The sequence below is a fragment of the Pleurodeles waltl genome, chromosome 3_1 (genome assembly GCF_031143425.1).
Source record: "Pleurodeles waltl isolate 20211129_DDA chromosome 3_1, aPleWal1.hap1.20221129, whole genome shotgun sequence".
Classification (NCBI taxonomy): Eukaryota; Metazoa; Chordata; class Amphibia; order Caudata; family Salamandridae; genus Pleurodeles; species Pleurodeles waltl.
Genome location: NC_090440.1, coordinates 196229682 through 196245120, shown reverse-complemented (window position 1 = coordinate 196245120; position 15439 = coordinate 196229682). Strand labels below are relative to the sequence as shown.

Here is a 15439-nt window from a genome sequence, read left to right as displayed (position 1 = left end):
GGTAGAGCAGCTACGATACAAGAAGATGCGCTCGTGATATCACTATATGCACAGATGGCCTTTGACCCTATTGAATGGCCATTTATCTTCGAAGAATTGCAAAGGATGGCCTTTGGCCCTTGCTTTCTCTCCTGAGTGCAACTTTTATACTCAGAACCAATGGCTCGAGTCGCAGTTAATGGGGTTACCTCCCCGCCTTTTCGGCTGGGACAGCAGGGATGTCCCTTATCCCCCTCAACCTTCACTCTGGTCCTGGCGCCTTTGGCTACGTAGATCCGTGGAGATTGCTTCATGAAGGGGTTGAGATGGTCCGCTGACTGGGAAGACATGATCTCCCAATATGCGGACTATATACTGCTGTATGTGACACTCCCTACGTCCACCCTAGAGCCCCAGATAATGCATATACTGGATATCTTCCTGCTCCATGCAGGTTTCACAATTAACTGGGGCAAGTCACTGGTTTATCTTCCCTATGGCTCTACTCCACAATTGCCATGGGGCTGTATGGCCCAAGTCACGACAACCGGATTTCGTTATCTAGGTAGCTACATAACTAGAGACCCCTGGGATTTTTACACACACAATCTTGGACCTCTGTTTACACAGCTTAGTAACTACATACATAATTGGCGGACTTTGCCACTAACCCTCCTGGGGAGAGCAGCTCCCTCTTAAAATAATGGCTGTACTCCGTTTTCTATGCATACTCCAAAAAACGCCATACCCTATCCCACACAGTTACTTTCAGACAATAGAGGACACCGTGTCCCCCTGCCCTGGGACTGGGATACCCCTGCATAGCCTATAAGAAACTGACTAGGGGTTGGTTTGAGGTTGGGATAGCCCTGCCAGACATACAAATGGGCCTCACAGCTGAACATAATCAATTCTTGGGCCTGCTCGTTAGAAGAGGAACCGGCTGTTCAGATGGATAGAGATAATATGCTGCCAGGGGTATATCTTAGGACACTCTATTAAACGCCTGTGCAGTGTCCCTGACCCCACTGCTTACTACTCATGTAGCATCTTAGCTAAAATGGGTAGAATTGCCACTCCGGTGTGCCCGCAGGGATGTGTGGGACAGGGATCCTTCTTTCATATGATCTGGAGCTACCCTCTTTTACAAAAGTATTGGGAAATGGTAGTGAATTGCTTTAATGAGGTGTGTGGAGGTAAGATGGAACTATCTGCCAAATTATGTCTCCTTAATATCTGTGACGCAACTGATCTGGGTCAAATGGATCAGCTTTGGATGACGCTAGGACTGCTGATGCTAAACATAATGTCACATGAAAATGGAGAGCAGAGCAGGCACCTCTGCTACCGGAGTGGAAATGTGATATGGACTGGTGTATGGTGGCAGAGATGGATGTCTACAAAAGTTGGGGCTGCCCACAGAAATGGTCTAAAATATAGGGCAAATGGAACACCTACGAGGTAACTTGTGCTCGCCCACAGTGAGCACTACCGCAACTGATATTCAAGGGAGGTATCCGGACATTGCCGCTCTCCAGGGCTGTTGAGGACATGGAGGGAATGCTCACTGTTGTATGGGGCGGTTATATGGATGCTGCATGCTGTCAGGTACAGTTGATATTGTTTGTTCTGTTACCTATAATAAAAAGATTTAGTAAAAAAAACACTTGGGGTTTGGTTATTGAATGATGACATCACTGAGTGACTGTTAATCTAATTTCCAAATTACAACATTGAAGCCTGTGCTCTCAAAATGTCATAAATGTGTTACTGATTATTCAGTTTTTTTAAAGAATTGTCAATGCTGTCATCAATGTGTGGCTTTTCTCTAGGTTGTTTGGGCTACTCACTGTAAATTATCTGACCTATGTCTGTTTGGTAAAATGTTTTGCAAGGGAATTCAATGATGTCATCAATATGTGACTGGCGCTCACTTTATTTGAGTGGTGGTTTTTAATTATGTCACTCTGTAAAAGTCTTTCCCACTGACCCGCCTATCCCTTCTCATATCTTGGCAGGGTCTCCTGATGGTGGCTTTGCCTTCGACATCTCAGACGGAGACAATGTCTCCCCAGGTCACTTCTTCACTGTGACAGCTAAAAGCCTGGTCATCACTATGGAAGCCAAAAAGGATCTTGTTGTGTGTCCAGGTGAGTCAGGGAACACTGGCAAGTTAATCACAAAGTGCAATGTCAGTGGCACCCTCAGTGTCCCAAACTTAACGTCCCCCAACTTTACTTTATCCTGCATCTTGCTCGGAATTGGTCTCCAAAATGGAATAGTGTTGCAGGAAGGCCACATCAGACCTCTCCAGCCCTGAAAGGGAATAAAATCCTTCCACTTTAAGCACAACACTCTGCGCAAAGGCTGACACCAGAGCAAAGAAACATCTCCTCTTATCTGAGGTACCAAGCACCAGCTCTTCCTGAAAATTAAGTAAACTCCCTCATCCACTACATATACAAGTGATGCAAACGTGACTGAGAGACACCTCAGACATTCCTCAAGCAATGTCATTAAGAGAGCAGGGAAGGTCAGATGCACCCCTGCAAATCCACCTCCTTCACCGGTCAATCCACAGAGGGCATCACCTTCCATCACATATGTTACCTTCCCTCACAGTCTACATGGCACGTTGTAGCCACCATCTACTGTACTGGTCAAGGGCCCAGTTCAAACATGGTTTTACATGACCATACCTTATACAGTCTGTCCTAGTCCCTGACTACAGGGGACCGAGGTGTTTATGAATATATTGGTATTTATAAAGTGTAAATATAGCAGGTTAGCAGTGAAGTGCCATAAACAGTTGTTTGATGCAGAGAACGATTTGTGATGGTGTTCCTGAGATGTGGAAGGAATAAGTGTGAAAAAAAGGGGTGAATCGCTGAGTTGCTGGGCTGAGGCCAGAGTCTGGGAGGGTTTTATTAGAGATATATGAGATGCTTATTGAATGAATATGTCAGACGCTCTTTTCTGAACTACAGGAATGATATTATGAGTTTGATATATGGAGAATGCTACACAAGATTCTCTGTTCTCTGGTCTTTTGTTTCTTGCATTTCCTTGAATTATAGACTGTAGGACTGTGAGTAATGTGGTAATATTTCTAATGCCCTTTGATGTGAGTAGCAATTTACAAGACTATTTTTATTGTGTTTGTTCAGAGCCAAGTAGCAGGGCAATTCCCAGTTCCTGGCGATAAAGCACCAGGCTTTGAATGACAGTTCTGACGTCTGATTTAGAAATGCTAGATTTTCAATTAAACAATAGGTACTACCAGGCTGTATGAGTTTTATTATTCACGTTGTATATGCAGGGGATATCCTAGGGGATGTACTAGTCAATAATGAACCAGACAGATTATGCATCCGTAGAGATCCGGGAAGTGAAATCATCTTGTTTTATGTCGGAGAGTGACACATGGCTTCCCTGTTGATGTTGGAGACGAGGATGAGTTCAGTTTTGGTGAATTCAGCATGAGTTAGCCACTTGACATCTAGGTTTGGATGATAGAAAGTATTCCCTCATGTGTGGCGCATTGTGTGCCATCTGTGTGACTGTGACTTGGTCCTTTGGTTGACGTAGAAGGCATTTTGCTGTATGTACAGGTTGAAGATCTGGGGGATAGGATTGAACCTTGAGGTTCTCCACAAGTTTTGCTGATGAGATCTAGAGGTGCCCATGTGGTTTCATCAGAGAGGTAGGAAGAGAAAAATGGAAGTGCAATGTTAGCACATCCCTTGCATGTTGAAAAGGGAGGACAAGGAGAAGAGATGTGGCTTACTGAGATGCCGACTTTGGAAGATGGGGAACCAGAATCGAAACCTTGCCGCAGCTCAACATCCTTTGATCCTGGGAAATTGCTTAATTGCCTTGTGCCTAAAAAGCAAAATAAATGAGTAGCACAAACTGGTTCTATTATAAATCACTCTAATGCCTTGGGCCATGTTTGTGCTGTTAAATTATTTGTGATCATTGGTGGGATCAAGAGGCAAGGATTACATTTTCCTCTGAGTGGAGTTTGTTGTTCGTGGCTTGGATGGTTAAGTCTGGGTACACAGAAGAGAGGGAAGGAGATACTGCGTCTTCAGTCATGCTTCCAGGAGTTATTCAGCTTCACAGTGTGAGAGTTGTTTTCCACAGCAGAAAGAGGGTCTTCTCGTACAGATAACAGAACAACACGCCTACTTCCAGACTGTTCAAATATATAATTGCCCTAAATTCCGATTAATAGCATTCAGAATGGCATGGCTACAATTGTGTGACTCCCAATACCAACAATAGATTTGAAGGGAATAAATGGCAAAAAAACACAGTATCCATTAATGATACAAAACAGTTTTGGGGATTTTCTTGTCATCGGTGTCGGACCACATTTAATAAACAGTCTATTTAAAGAATAAAATGTATAGATTTAATGTGAAAGTGGTGAAGGAGTGAAGAGGTTTTGGATTGGTGGGATTCAGATGGAGTTTGAGATATATTAAAGAAAAACAGACTTTAGAAAAGGGGCATGAGACTTGCACTCGTTTTCATTCACTCATTCTTTCTTTTGCTTCTACTTAGGGTTTAGTCAGCCAATCACAAACCAGACTCTAAGAGCAGCAACTAATACTGAAGTACCACTCTCCAGTCCGCTGCTGTACAGTGTGGTGGAGCCTCCACGACTAGGTCAGCTGGTCAAAATTTGGCTGTCGAGTAACGACACAGGACTGACAACTTTCAGCCAAGACGAGGTGAGTATCGCTGTGCTTCCCTGTGAGTAGAGCTTGATGTTGAGTAGTCCCCCATTTTATCAAATGTAATAATTGATTTTTCTGAAGCTCAGATAACGCTTAACTACCTTCTCAAAATAAAGGTAGTCACACTGTGAGCAACAGGCAACCCATACAGTATCAAGTGAAAGCAATAATTATGTTCAGTCCTCCCCTGTTGGGTTCTGGGTGTGTGGTTACCCCTAAACAATACTTTTTAAATTGAACCAAAAACTGGCTTCAATGAACACATTTCCAACTATGTTGGCAAATCATAGGTTTTCTAAGCAGGTCTGAACAGAAATAGTTAAATATCTAAAGGTCTGGTACAGTATCTAATAGCATAATACTCTTCCAGAGCAAATTATGCATAAAATTGTGAGTCAATTCCTTGGGTCTGCTTTCAGGGTTTTTGTGTTCATTTAGCCCTGCAGCAGCCTTGTGTCTCCATCTCAGGGAGGAATAAGTCTTTATTCTTAGTGGGCAACCCTGCCTAGAAAGCACCCAGGACTTAACTTGCTCATTCCAATCGTGAACCCAGCCCATTGCAACACGCACCCATGTCTTCTTTTCTTTCCTGTACACCCTCCCAGAGGGTTCTCTTAAATCAGGTATACATGATTAGTGGTCACTTTTGTCCCCAAGCTAGTGACCTTCAAGACACCTTTCAAGAAGCTTCAAGATTTCCACTTTCCATTGGCCAAAGAACTTCTGCCACCAATTAGGAGATTAAGGTAGTTTTAAAGGGTGTTCCCCGAAATATAGCATAAACTTATATGCCAAATCATCCTCTCCATTTGCAGCCCAAAATATAAAGGGTGTCTATATACAAAAGGCATACGTCCCACCAATGTCCAATGTTTTTCAATCTTCACAGTTTATTCCGTATTCCTCCTCCAATTACATTCAGCTTCAGTTCAAACTCCAGCCACTCTTGCTATCACGTGTTTCGTCTGGGGAATCTCCCAGTGACTTCATCAGGGCTGTAGATTCATTCTTTTTATGTATATCAAGCTGTTGTCCGGTAATAGAACGCAAGGAAGTGGACTCACTGCAAAGGAGGACGGCGAACGCAGAAAACCCCGATATGAGAGGAGAATATACATAAGAGATTTGGAGACTTACGAATATTTGAAAAAGATACGCAAATATTGGGCGAAGGAGTATGAAATAAGGAGGACAACAGCTTGATATATATATATAAAAATAATGAGTTGTCTGGCAAACTGTAAATGAAGCTGTAAGTTTTTACAAGTATAAAAACTGTCATCATGTATGCTCGTAAATGGTGTCTGAACATATAAACCCTGACAAATGTTTAGCATACTCTTGCTGCTCTCATGGGAGAAGCAGTAGCAGTGATTCACCTGGTGATATTCAGATATGACTGCTAGATTTATTTATTTATTTATTTGAGCAGTTTCGTATAGCACAGACTAGATCAGAACGCTGACCTTGCCCTTCACAGAAGTTAAAGAGGTACCATCTACATTTAACATAAAAAGCTAACATAGCAGAGATGTAACACAAGCCCCTGCATGTCCCTGAAACGCGAGGGGACCCAGGGCTGGCTTTTTGGTGGTGCGAGTGGTGCGACCGCACCGGACGCTGACCTCAGGGGGGCGCTGTGTTTATCAATAACTTCAGAAACTTGCGATTTATAAGCACCTGCTGAAAAGTTCCCAGTGCGTTTAGCCTTTAAGAAACAATGAAAATGTCCAGATACCTCTTGTGATTATTGTTCCTGCTAGGGAGAGCGATGGGAGTTTTGCCTAGTGGTAGCTTTGACGCAACATAAAGTAGCATAGAGGGTTAATATGCCTGCTGCAAAAAACAGAACTATGGGGCATATTTAAGAAAAGTGGCGCTGCACACAGCTTCACCCCCTTAGCGCCCCTAACGCCACCATGAAGGTGTCATATTTAAAATACGGTGCACCATGGCGGTAGTTAGGGGGCTAGCATCAGAATTTTTTTACACAAGTCCGGAGCTGTGCAGGATCGCTAATCTTGCAAAACACCCAGAGGCCCACTGTAACCAATGTAAGCCTCCTTTTAATGCCTGCTCTGAGCAGGCATTAAAAGTGCTGGAAAAAAATGTCGCAAAGAAATCTGTCAGATTTCTTTACGCCATTTTTTGGCCCCCCTAATGGGGGGATGCTCCCTTTGTATACATTATGCCTGGTGCAGGAATAATGTAGCGCAAAAGCTCACAAAGTGGCGCAATGCATGCATTGCGCCACTTTGTAAATATGGCGCAGCATTTCTGGCCTTCTAACGCCACATTAGCTTAAAAAAATTACACTAATGTGGTATTAGAATGGCACTAGGGGCTCTTAAATATGCCCCTATGGGGTATATTTGAAAAACGAGGCACTGCACACAGTGCCGCACCACTTTTCTTGCGCCCCTTAGCGCTCCCTTGACGCCACCATGTGTGGGCTGTATTTAGAATATGTGCAACATGATGGTAGTTAGGGGACTAGTGTCAGAATTTTTTACGCTAGTCCAGCGCTTTGTAGGATTAGCGTAAAAAATGTTGATGCTATCCTGCAAAGCACCCAGAGGCCCATTGTAACCAACAGACACCTCCTTTAACGCCTGCTCTGAGGAGGAGTTAAAAGGGACAGAAAAAAAATGCCGCAAAGAAATCTGTGAGGTTCCTTTGAGACATTTTTTTGGCCCTCCCTAACAGGGGAATCCCACCTTTGCATATATTATGCCTGGCGCAGGCATAATGTAGTGCATAGGAATACAAAGTGGTGCAATGCATGCATTGTGCCACTTTGTAAATATGGCATGGCGTTTTTGTCCTTCCAACGCCACATTAGCGTAAAAAAATTACGCTAATGCAGCGTTAGAATGGCGCTAGGGGCTCTTAAATATGCTTTTATGTTTTATGTGGCTATCTGAATGGATTGGTAAAGCCAGCCTTTACAAGTGCTTTAAAACACAGGAATGTATGTGAAAGGGGAGCGATGGAGAGATGAGGGGCACATTTGCTGGGTGGTAGTGAGTGAAACCGAGGAGGTCAAGGGGTGGGGGATGCCACAAGGAACTGTCGCACAGGACGCCACCAGTCCTAAAGCCGGCCCTGGGGGGACCCACCCTACAGCTCCCACCCGCCACCTCTACCCTACCCACCCCAGGATCTATGAATATCTCTGAGAAGGGAGACTGATTGAGACCTCGTCGCAGTCCGGAGGGGCGTGGAGGCGTTATTTTGCGATTTTGCGTTAACGATACTGGAACATAGAGTATGCAGGTTGACGTAACGGGGTTGTTCTGCTTCTAGGCCGGACGCACATGGCAGGCACTCGGAGGCAAGCAGAAAGAGTAGCTTGGGATGACTGAGCCTGAGGCCGCTGTGTACACAGGCCCATCATTCCCATGGGCTCTGCACAAACACCAGCGTGCTGGGCTGGCAGTTTGTAGAAAGCGCTGAGCCACATAATCCCTCCTTGAGTTCTCTGTCTGCTACCGTGAACATATCTGGGCTTTTGCACCCATTCCTGCCGCGGTAGCGCTCAGTAGGAAGTGTTCTCTCGCCGCTTGGCTGGGCCTCGTCACATCAAAGGTGAACTCATCTCCCTTTAGAAGCCCATAGAGTATGTAACAGGCAGTGGCACAGTGGGCAGCGAGGGAGGTGATGTACCCACACATCCTGGCTCCTGCCACCCTGAGGCACACAAGGTGTGTGTGTTAGGTTCAGAGGGCAGGCGCTTTGGTGCTGTGCATAGTACGGTGGAGCCTTTAAAACTGGGTGCACATGCATACGAGGCCACAGACGTTTCACAATTACTGGTGGCCTTGCCAGTTTCATCTGTACCCCCTCGTGTGCCCTCTCAACATAATGGAGGTGTGTGATGAAGTTTGTACTGTGATGTGTGTCTGGTCAGTGTGTTGAACTGATATTTGCATTAAGGAGACTCTCGACATATAAAAAACATACACAGGTGACACTAAAATGTAGATGATGTAAACCCTCCCGTTTTCACATAATTTTGTGCTGATCACTACTGTCCTTTTTGTCAATCAACGTGAACTGACCAGAGAAGACAAACAGTTCATCTTTACCTAAAAGAGAGTATTGCATATTGATTGGAGGGGGATACCTGCACATTGCTCTGCATGAGAACACCACATGTTGATCAGCGGAAATAACGCTGTTTATTTGCAGCTTTATGAAGCAAGAGCTAGACACAGTGGGTATCAGGATACTTTACAGAGAACAGTTTTTGGCTGTGTGCAATCAGTTTACATAACAATAACTTGCTACCTATGTGCCAGCTACAAGTTCAGCAGCAACAAGATTATTAACCACATTAGAGTGGCAGCTGCATAGGGATGAGTTCACGCTTCTTTCACTGAAGCAGACTAATATTGAGATAGCAGTTTATAGCACAATCTGCAGAAATGGTCCACTCTGGCTCCCAGGTGAATCCCGCAAACTGATCAGAGGAGACAACCAGTCTAACTTGACTGCAAACTGACCAGAGTAGATAATCCCTGTGCCCTAGTAAGTTGCCAAAATTCACAACTGATCAGAGGAAATAACCTCTTTATCTTACCTAGAGCAGCATACCAATAATTTCAGGGCAAAACTGGCCGTAGCGGGCATCAGGCGTTTTCCCGGGAGGCTGGAAGGGTGGGGGCCGGTTTTGCAGTGGTAGGGGCTGGTTTTGTGACTGGGGGCCGGTTTTGCAGAGGTGCTGCAATATCAGCCCCTAGCATCAAAAGCAGCAGTGCTTCGCACTTCCACCCCCACCGCCCCCAACCCGGGGACTGGTCCGGCAAAATAACCTGGGCTGCTTTGGGCTCTTAGTCTGGCCCAGAATCATTTTGTAGAGGAGATATTCTCTTCACGCAGGTCAATATACAAACTACTCAGAGGTGGCAATCAGTCAACCTGTGTGGCAGGTAAATACTACAGATTGATCACATGAGACAACCACTCTGTTTCATCCTGCAAGAGAACACCACAGACTTATCGTACAGACAACAATTCTACTCGGACCTGTAGGAGCACTGCTTAATTTGTGCTTGTGGTTTCCAGTGTAGGTCACCGGCATGTATTTTTGAGGGCCGGCACTTATTTTTCTGCCTCGAGTATTTACTGTGAGCAAAAGACACATATGGGAAAGATGGAGGATGAGAAAAATGAAAAAGCGTCACAAAGGGAGAAAGCAGAAAGCTGCAAGGGTGATCTGAAGGGGAATGGAATGGTTGGAAATGCATTGAAGAGGCTCGGGATGGCTTCAGAATTACGCTGCCTCAGTATTCCATGTTTGCACATTTAATTGCAACAGCTGGGTGTTTTCAGAGAAGGGCTTTGGGTATCAGCATGTTTTTATTTACAAATCAAGCACTGTGTAGGAGAATACAGCATAGTGATCGTAATAGACAAGTATTACATTGGAATGCAAGAAAACACTACAAATTCATGTATTCAGGTTAAGGCACTGAATGCATCCTGATCTGCCGGTAAACATCACAAATTGATAGAATTACTGCTCCCTGGCCTGCAAGAGTAGTGCTGATATGTAGCGAGAAGGGATCCGAAGAAGATTAGCATTGGTGACCTTTAAAAGTTGTAGGGTGTAATCTTTGGCTTGAATGCCAGTAACAGTGCTTTACTTCTCAGTGGGTTTGGGGGAGGGGGCTCACTCAATCCCACTCAGACTCACTCACTCTCCCTTGGTCTCATTCTCACTGTGACCCACTCAGTTAGTCTCACTCATTCTCAGTCTAACTCAGCCTCACTCACTCTCATTTATTCTCGCTTAATCAATCTCATTCGTACTCTCCTAGTCTCATTTGTTTCCGCTTAGTCCCACTCATTCTGACTCACTTAGTCCTACTCATTCTCTGACTCACTCAAACTGTGACTCACTCAGTCTCACTTAGACTCACTCATTTTCACTCATTCCCAATCAATCTTCATTCAATCCAACTGGCTCATCTAGTCCCAATCATTCTCACTCATTCCCACTCATTCCTACTCATTCAGACTCACTCTGATAAAATCAGTCTCACTTATTCTCACTCTGTATCATTCATTCTGACTCACTCAGTCTTACACACAGTAGCACTGTCATTCTCCATCACAACTACACTCACTGTCATTTTCCCTCACAGTCCAAAAACCGGAAGAGTCTCATAGGTTACTATTAAACGCACAAACAATCACTCTCTCCTCAATCTATGCACTTTCACACATTTTTATATAAAGCAACAGAACCAAATACTACAGAAGGTTAGAAAAACATATGAGGGAAATCCTGTTATATAAAAAAAATATGCATTTAAAATATACGTACTTAAGCAACACATATCCATGAAAAAAGGGAGATCCTTTAAGACAACACAATTAGTCTTTCAGTAAATACACCTGTACTTTTTATGTCACCGGGTGTCTAAGAATTTAATTAGTAGCATATAAGGACTGCCAGTGCATTATAGATCCTGCCTTCAATTTACGTTGACGCATTTCCACCTTCTTCAAGACTAACATATAAATATCTCCTCCCCAACACAATTTCATATGATATCTATTGATTATAAAATCATCAATTATATCAAACACCTTCTGGTCCTCTTCATCTCACTAGGAGCTAGCTCAGGCCCCACGTACATCACTCTATTCAGTCCCAGCTGTATAGACCTCAACTGTATCCTTAGCTGACGCGGAGTATTCACCACCACTCATTAAAAGGGGTCGCTATTATTCAGGAGGTCTCTATATCCAATCCCTCTAGTAGGTGGACGCTTGATATTGAGTAATACCCTGAGACTTTACTACATGGACCGCTTGTCACACAATTACAAAGGGATTGCACTGAAATAGAACCGTGGTTTCAGAATGCTACACTGACCTTATTGTTGGGCAAGCCAGACTGTTTCAATTGTCTTATTGTATGAAATCAAGGAATGCATTTTACCTAATTGGAAAAATACACACTTTGTTAAAAACTAATGCTAGCAATTTAGTGTAATTTTTTTTATGTTTCACTCTACACAGCAATGCTAAGATATACTAAGCAAAGCCTGACAAACATATGAATGTAAAAATAAACAATAATGCTAGAGAAATCCTTTAAATTTTGCTTGGTTTGTGATTTCTTCCCTACCTCTTATCTCTCCTAACTAACAGGTGGATGCCGGCAAAATCTTCTACCAACATACAATGCCTCTAGTGCCATTTTGGATCTCTCAAGATGCTTTTAGTTTCCGCGTTTCTTCCTCCAATGCGACGACTGAGCTGCAAACTCTCCAAGTGAATATCTCCTTCGAGGCAGGGTGTCACCACCGCAGCCACTTATGGGTAAACAAAGGTAAGCTAACCACAGAGTAAGTGCACTTGAGGGTGGGGCTGTGTTTGCGTGGCAGTCACGTGGCAAGACATCATGGTTTATATATGCACTCTAGAATGAAGAAACCATAGAACACATATAAGTCTCTCTTTCAATCATGTGAACTCTCCATCGTGTACTTTTCAACTCCTATGCTTATTACGTGCAAATATACCTATGTTTGAGTGACATTCACAATCAGTGCCCATCTCCTGACTAATACACATTCCTCCAGTCAAACAAGTCTAAGCAACACATTCACCTTACTCCCACCATCCATATACATCCAGACTATATACAGTTTCAAGAGCATGGGTGTAATACTGGATACAATGATAACCTACTATGTTCACATAAAGCAAGGAATCAATCAAAAAGAGGAACTAGGAGCCAATGAAGGTCCAGCACCCACGTTCCTAACTTATCGGAACTATGCAAGAAGGGGATGCTGTTCCTTTGGAAAATGTGGCGCTGGTCAGAGCCAGGAAAGGGGCTGATTCTCCTGATCATAGAATCAGAGAGATCAGAAGTGGTAGCCCACACACACCCAAATGGGTGCCATGCTGCATTTCTGGGCTGCTCCTCATTGGGCCGGTGCTGCAATGACCAATGGGGCCCACGAGGGGTGTCCTTATCAGAGATATTCTGATTTTCTGCTGCAATGATGAGTGCAGATGAGGGATTCGTGAGTGTAGGGTGGTGTCCTAGGTGGGTTAAAACTGTCTAAACTGTACTGGGTTGATTATAATGGGATGTTCCTCTTGACAGAGATAAAAACAAAACAGAACGAATGCTGTCACAAGAACCAATTAACCCAGAAAGCTTCAAAGTGAGTGATGTAGGGTTCTGACCGGCAGCTTCACATTTTGTGAAGGAACAGCATCCCTTTCTTGCATTGTTCATATAATTAAAGCACTCTGATCCCACCAGCACTCCCTGTAATTGCTTGGACAGTGGCTTCCATTCATCCCTGAAGAGGTCAGGCGAGTGAAGGATAAATCTATTATGAGCCCGTCTCTGTAGTTTGCAGACACAATCTACTTGGCACTTCCAAACTACCACATATGCCATATTTGGTTCTCCATATCTTTACATCAAAACACATAGCAGTAAAGAAACGTTGACAATCCACCTTTCACCTAATACACAGCATCTATAACAACTCTGGCTAAATTCCTGGGTGATTGCTAGCTTGCCCATGCTGAGCATCCCTGACTATCAGTGAGTGACCTAATTAAAAATAATGGGCCCCTATGCAAAATATGTTGAGGGGTCGTTGAGTTTCCCTCAGCCGCTGAAATTACTGTAGTCTGGTTGCTGTGAGTATCTGGGACAATGGGGAAGGGCGTTTGAGTGGTTTCCTCGTAGAGTGATGGCCTACGTTCACTGCAGGAGCATTCCTGTTTTGTACTGTATTGCATAATAGCATTTGTATAGCACATACTAACCCTATATGGAGTGCAGAAACTCTTACCCACACAGACAGCAAACTACACCATGTAGGGTGCACGCTTGGAATGGTGCTGATTTTGTTTTGAGCCTGTGGGGTGGATATCATGTCATGGGAAGCAACATCTGCCAGTGTGATTGTTCAGGGTATGTGAGAGATAGACACTCAAATTATAATTGTAATAAATACTAAAACATATAGGCATTAACACAACACCACACCATCCTAACCAAAGGAACAGTGGAATGCTGTGTTTGTGGTCACCAAAAAAGAGAGATAATCAAGGAAGGATCAGTAATATATATGGCAACATGTTTTTTAAAAAAAAAGCAAGGATACTACCTACTGTTAAACAAATAAATGCCATGAACAATGAAACAAGTGAAGGAGCAGTGAAGGCTGGCAAACTGTGCAGAAACTACCCTATCAGAGTCCACCTACTCCTGATAGGCTGAAGGAAGACAACATTTAGAGTAGGGTTCATGTCCAAAGCCCCTCTCAACTTCCAGCAGGCTCCCATAGACAGACAAACCCTAGTTGGGTTGTGGGTCAGACTCTCGCCAGACTCGCACTTTGCACTTGCAAGGGTGAGATAAAAAGCCATTGGTAGATTACCACCCTGACAGTGCATGAGCAGATTGGCCTGCTTCATGTTATCCATCAATCCTCACCCCTCCATGTGAGACCAGTACTTTTGCTAGATTCCCAGAGACCCTTGCTGTTTACATAAGGAGAAATCCTGCTGATCTAGACTATCCTTCCACACCACTTCCATTTTTATTATCAGTAGTAAATTTCATTTCATCGTGAAAAAAGAGAAATTGTGGTAAATCGAGACTTGCCCTTCTTCCACTGCTTTGACTTCAACTGCAGCATGTCACAGGTTTGGTCGTTATCATTTAGTTCAATCAGAGCCCACCTCTTTTCTGACCTGTGAGCCTTGCTAAAATACCTCACGTAGATGTCTTCACAAGTTAAGTTTCATTCTTATCTCATTTGTCTGGTCGATCTCCCCCTCTCTGTTCCCACTCCCAACTAACCTCTGCTCTCCCCTCTAGCAAGAGGCATCTGATCTTAAACAGTGGTACCCAATAGGTGCATAACATTTGGTATTGTGTGTGTTACACCTCCAGCTCATAGCTCTCTTTAAGCCCTAGGGTGATTTCCATTTTCGCCACCCAAAAGTGCACCACAAACACTCCATCTCCTTTCATGCCCCGTGGAGGACACCGATTGCCTCCACGTTAACACCTCCGTAATCTTGATTAAGCTCTCCCAGCAGGACCTCCCTGGTGCCCTGCAGATTCCTAATTGATCTCCATCTTGCTCAACAAGTGGAGCCTCCACTTTTTTTTTCATTTTGAGATTCTGTGCTGTCTGTCCCGTTCCCATTCTGATGAGCCAACATGGGCTTCCCATGAACTTCTGGGTGACCATCAAACACCTCTATTTAACACAATTTGCTTTATTGATCTATCCCCAAACCCGAATACAGTATACAGTAAGATAAAATGTTATGTAACTGCCCAGAACATGCTTCACCACCAGAAGAAAAACTGTTTTGCAGCTTAAAACCTTCTACTCATTCTCCTCTATGGAGCGCCTTAAGAAGATTGATACAGTAGGGTTGCACTGTAAGTGACTTCCCTGTCACTCAAGTCTTGCATCTCACAGGCCACTATTACGCTATGGAAAGAATGAACTAATGAAGGCACATACTTCATGACTCTAGAATGAGGACAAGGGGTTAGGTCTGCTTGCACCAAAGAATGCTTTCTTTACAAGCATAGTATTGTACAGTGAAAAATCTGAAACGCAAAAAATGTATGACACATAAATTAGTAACTATATCAAACATGCACACCAACACATCTGTCCAGTAGCATGAATTAGCACACATGA

General features: G+C 43.8%; 1 protein-coding gene across 1 annotated transcript in view; it reads left to right on the top strand.

Moving 5' to 3' along the window:
• The window catches only part of CSPG4 (chondroitin sulfate proteoglycan 4), a 313635-nt gene that overhangs the window by 263204 nt on the left and 34992 nt on the right, over positions 1 to 15439 (top strand). Inside the window, exons 7-9 of the mRNA XM_069222178.1 lie at positions 1998 to 2129; positions 4549 to 4718; positions 11889 to 12069. Coding sequence (XP_069078279.1) covers positions 1998 to 2129; positions 4549 to 4718; positions 11889 to 12069 — 483 coding nt within the window. The remainder of the gene's footprint in view (positions 1 to 1997; positions 2130 to 4548; positions 4719 to 11888; positions 12070 to 15439) is intronic.